This window comes from Triticum urartu, chromosome 1A (genome assembly GCF_056163025.1).
Source record: "Triticum urartu cultivar PI428250 chromosome 1A, HENAU_Tu73, whole genome shotgun sequence".
Lineage (NCBI taxonomy): Eukaryota > Viridiplantae > Streptophyta > Magnoliopsida > Poales > Poaceae > Triticum > Triticum urartu.
The window spans coordinates 574702880-574707567 of record NC_141873.1 but is presented as its reverse complement, the minus strand read 5'-3'; the positions used below and the strand labels follow the sequence as shown (position 1 = coordinate 574707567).

General features: G+C 46.4%; 1 protein-coding gene across 2 annotated transcripts; it reads left to right on the top strand.

Moving 5' to 3' along the window:
- The first annotated feature begins 1330 nt into the window (after nt 1-1330).
- LOC125539972 (S-type anion channel SLAH2-like) lies at nt 1331-3063 on the top strand. Of its 2 annotated transcripts, XM_048703529.2 has the most exons (3): nt 1331-1487; nt 1671-1861; nt 1969-3063. In XM_048703529.2, the coding sequence occupies exons 1-3, from the start codon at nt 1331-1333 to the stop codon at nt 3061-3063; spliced, it is 1443 nt and encodes a 480-aa protein (XP_048559486.2). The 2 variants fall into 2 exon arrangements, with proteins under 2 accessions (XP_048559486.2, XP_087398026.1); XM_087541900.1 differs by having other exon boundaries at nt 1331-1861.
- The last annotated feature ends 1625 nt before the right edge of the window (nt 3064-4688 follow it).

The window sequence follows — 4688 nt, the reverse complement described above, 5'->3', positions numbered from 1 at the left end:
TTTATTTATAGAGGACAAGAGCTTTAATATTGGTAGCTACCAGAACTTAACAAAAGAAGGATATTTCAACAGTAATGTTATCTGGCGAGCGTTCCTAGGAGGAAATCTACAGTGAAATCTCTCATAGCCAGAAGATCAAGATCTGATGGTGGCAGTTTTCGGATGGAAAATGCGCTAAAATAAACAAAATGTCTTTTTTTTTTGGCAAAAATGCGATCCCAAAACACTAAAATTGCCAGCCGCACCATTCGCAAATGCCATCCTAGCCAGCAAACAGTTGCCGGCTATTGCAGTCCTATTTCAATGACTTTTAGCACGCATGTCACTTCATAATAATTTTGAGAAGAATAGTAGATGTTATGACAGAGTAGCCAGCACATTTTTTTCTTTACATTGTTTGTTTGGAGTAAAGTATCAGGTATTCCCATCCTTAGGGTACTCCCGGTGCTCCAAATTAAAAAAAAACATTCTTAAATGTAAGAAACGACTCCGTAAAAAAATGTGAATGTTCACAATGAATATGAATATAACTGCTAAAACTTTCAGGTTCAAACTCGAAATGCACATTGGGAGACAAGAAAGTGAAATCCATATGTGAATAGTGACAATGTTGCTTTTGTCTTTTCTTCTTACACTATTCATGCTAGATTTTACATTTTTGTTTCTCAATGTCTGTTTCAAGTTTGGAGCTGAAATTTTTAGGGGTTATAGTCACATTCCTTGTGAACATTCATAATTTTCCGATATTTTTTGTTACATTTAAGTTTTTTTTTTTGAATTTGAAGCACGGGAGTACTCTTAAGGATGAGAGTGCCTGATACTTTCCTGGTTGCTTACCACATATACGACGAGTAGCCAGCGCATTTGTGGGGACCACTTCGTTAGTTGTTGAAGATATGAAACGAATATTATGCTCCTTTCGGATTGTGACTCGTCTGAGCACGCACGACCGGGACCCCATGCGCACCATGCATGCATGTATTATCGGGTGACTCTTCCTGTTCAAGTCAATTAGTCAACTATCCATGGAGTGGAATCACGGAATCAGTCCACACTTGTCCAGTCAGTGACATGTAACGTCGACCTCTGGAATCTAGTACTATTATATAAACTGATAGATGCTAGGTTTGCTTTGCTATCTCGATTTGCCTCGAGTCGTGGAAGAATTCGGCACGTGCGCTAGCTTTCTCCGGGTATGTAAGCCATGCAGGTGTTCTATGTGTGCATGCATTTTTTCACGACGAGCCGAGCTAACTATCCATGTTGATATCCAGGGTTGCATTTCCAGGAGCTTGCGTATAGCGTCCTCGATCGGTTGTTGTTGTTGGCCATGGCGTCCAGGGACGCGGAGAGCATCTGCAGCATCCAGATGGCGACGGGGATACTGGACGGCGAGCTGGACGAGTCTCCGGGAGCGCTTCAGGATCAAGATGATACTCCGTGCTCCGTTTTGTTTAGCATGCCGGCCTCGCCATCGGGGCTCCACCTCGCACAGGCTATGGCGGCCGGGGCAAAGGTCGAGGTCCACGACCCTGCCAGGCCGCGGCTGATGAAGCATGCCCGCTTCCACTCACAGCCGTGCATGCTGGTCAGAGGTGGCGGCGAGGCGCAGGCTATGCCGCGGAGCGAAAGCACGCGGGAGTGGGACCGGCAGTTTGATCACTTCAAGACCTTCTCAGGCCGTCTCGAGCGGCAGCTCTCTATCCTCCGTGGGGTGGTGCCACACGAGCCGCCAACGGACGACATTGAGCGCGGTGCCGCGTCCAAGATCTCCGAGGAGCACACCGACGAGGACAATGACATTCCCTCCGCCGACCGCTACTTTGCCGCCCTTGAAGGCCCTGAGCTCGAGACCCTTCGGGTACGTTCCACATACCATGCCACATTTTTTTGATGAAGAATCTGCATTCTAAAACATTTACCTTTCGAGTCATCGTCTTCTCTAACAACAACTACCTGGACGTGCAGTCAACAGAGGTGGCGGTGCTGCCCAATGATGAGCCCTGGCCGTTTCTCCTCCGATTTCCGATCAGTGCGTTCGGAATGTGCCTGGGCGTGAGCAGCCAGGCAATGTTGTGGAAGACTCTTTCGTCAGAGCACTCCACGGGGTTCCTCGGCGTGAACCCCGCCGTCAACCACGTCCTCTGGTGGGCCTCCGTCGCCCTCACCGTCATTGTATCCATCACGTACCTCCTCAAGGTTGTGTTCTATTTCGAGGCCGTCCGCCGTGAGTTCCACCATCCGGTCCGTGTCAACTTCTTTTTCGCGCCCTGGATCGCTTGCCTCTTCCTCGTCAAGGGCTCGCCCCGTCTAGAGAGGGAGATAAACCACATCGTCTGGTACCTCCTCATGACACCTATCCTCTGCCTCGACCTCAAGATCTATGGCCAGTGGATGTCTAGCGGTGAGCGCCGGCTCTCCAAGGTGGCCAACCCGGCCAACCACCTCGCCGTCGTTGGCAACTTTGTGGGAGCACTACTTGGTGCCAAGATGGGCCTCCATGAGTTGCCCATATTTTTCTTTGCCGTCGGGTTCGCTCACTACCTCGTGCTTTTTGTCACCCTCTACCAGAGGCTTCCCACCAACATGCAACTCCCCAAGGAGCTCCATCCGATCTTCTTCTTCTTCTTCTTCAGTGTACCCAGTGTCGCCTCTATGGCATGGGTGAGGATCTCTGGCGAGTTCAACCATGGCCCCAAGCTTCTTTACTTCGTCTCACTATTCCTCTACGCGTCCTTGGTGGTACGCATCAACCTGTTCAGGGGGGTTCGGTTCTCATTGACGTGGTGGGCCTACACATTCCCGCCAACGAGCGCCGCGCTAGCCACCGTGTTGTACGCATCAGAGGTGGAAAACATGTTGACCCGAGCATTGGTGGTCGGGCTGGCAGGGATCGCCACCGTCACAGTCATTGGAGTCATGGTCAACACTGTATACCATGCCTTTGTGAGTAAGGACCTCTTCCCCAATGATGTGTCCATCGCCATCACGAGGCAAAGGCCAAAGTTCAACAAGATCCTTGCACACCTCCGCTCATCCAGCCCCGATGAGGGCACCGTTTAAAATTTTGAGATCCAATGCAAAATGCAAAACAAGAAAATGAGGAGAATCTACACATATTTTACTCAATTATATGATTTCGATGTATGTTGTTTCTTATAATATACTTAATGATTTACTCAAATGTTGATGCTAAGAGAGTAAAGGTAATATTCAAGTGATAAATTGATCCTGGTTTCTATGTAAAGGATGTACAGCGAACACAATCTTTGTATATATATATATATATATATATATATATATATATATATATATATATATATATATATATATATATATATATATATATACCCGATAAGGACTCGTTAGGTGTCAGTTGACAGAATTTTTTGTGGTCAGTCGATTTGTTTTTAGCCGTCCGATGCAAAATGGATGGCCAGATTGTTTCCTTCAACCTCCTGCTCTCCTGTTCATCTTGTTCCACAAACCGCCACATGTGTCACCGACCCAACAGCCTGCCCGCGGCGCTCCCGTGCCAACTTGGCCGCACTGTCGTACAACGACGACGATGTGGATGCCGCCCTCGCCGGTCGCCCCACGAACTCCGCCAGATCCTGCCACACATGGGCGACTTCCCGCGCCAGGAGGCTCTGCTTCGTAGCCCAGGACACCACCGCTGCAGCTCGTCACCACCCCAGTCATCAGCGTCCATCGGTTAGCAACTCTTCACGATGAAGATCGATCAGTTTGGCAATGGTAAAGCGGAGGAGAGCGTGCGCGTAGAGCTAGCTGCCTAGCAAGCGTGCGTCGTTGGCCATGGAAGGCCTGTGTTTATATAATGCTAACTCGATCCCTAGAAAGTCAAACACAACTGCGCGGTTGACTTTCTATTTTTAAACGAAAGACAAAACGCAGGGTCGTGCACGGGAACCGGATCCTCTAACATAGAGAAGAAAAGTCACGACGCTACAGTGCTAACCTAATGTATAATGAAGAAGGAAGGTTAGGGGCTGTTAGTAAGCAGTTAGTAGGTTGTTTATTGTCGGTATTTACTGTAGATATAAATAATATAAAATTATTTTATTCTACCATCAATTTGTTTGTATGTAATTACTATAGATGTACACAGTAGTTCATTAATTTACAAAATAATTTAAGTCATTTTAACCATAATCATATGGATAGAAAGAAGGAAAGTTAGGGAATTGTAGCTTCTCTAACTTTCCTTCTCAATGTTAGATGATCTAGTTGAACGGCGTCTGGGCGTTAGTGATTAATCACAGTTTCACTGCATGCCCTGCACAAACTACTAATGATATATTATTTTCTAATGATATAATGTTTAGACTATACAAGTCATGTTATGTTAGTCAAATTACAAATCTAAAGATACACACAAGCCTTATAAACCGAAAAGAAGATAGTAGAGGCAAAGATGCGTAGGCAATTAACTGATGTATTGACCAACCTAATCAATCTCATTAAGTATCCCAGTTTCACGTGCCGCAAATGCTACGTCTCACTGGACCAGCGCTAGCTAGCTTCGATTCTTGTTTCTATTTGACTTTGCTTCAAATGTCAAACAACATGGATATGTTTGGTAGGAACATCTGAGATGAGGTCATGAAGACCGAGGTGGTGTTTGGTTCTCTAGTTCTAGAATTTTTTCTAGTCTCTAGGATTTTTTT

Coding starts and splice junctions, on each gene's coding strand:
- LOC125539972 (XM_087541900.1), top strand. CDS start 1,331: ATGGCGTCCAGGGACGCGGAGAGCATCTGCAGCATCCAGATGGCGACG. Junction 1,862..1,968: donor CTGAGCTCGAGACCCTTCGG/GTACGTTCCACA, acceptor CTGGACGTGCAG/TCAACAGAGGTGGCGGTGCT.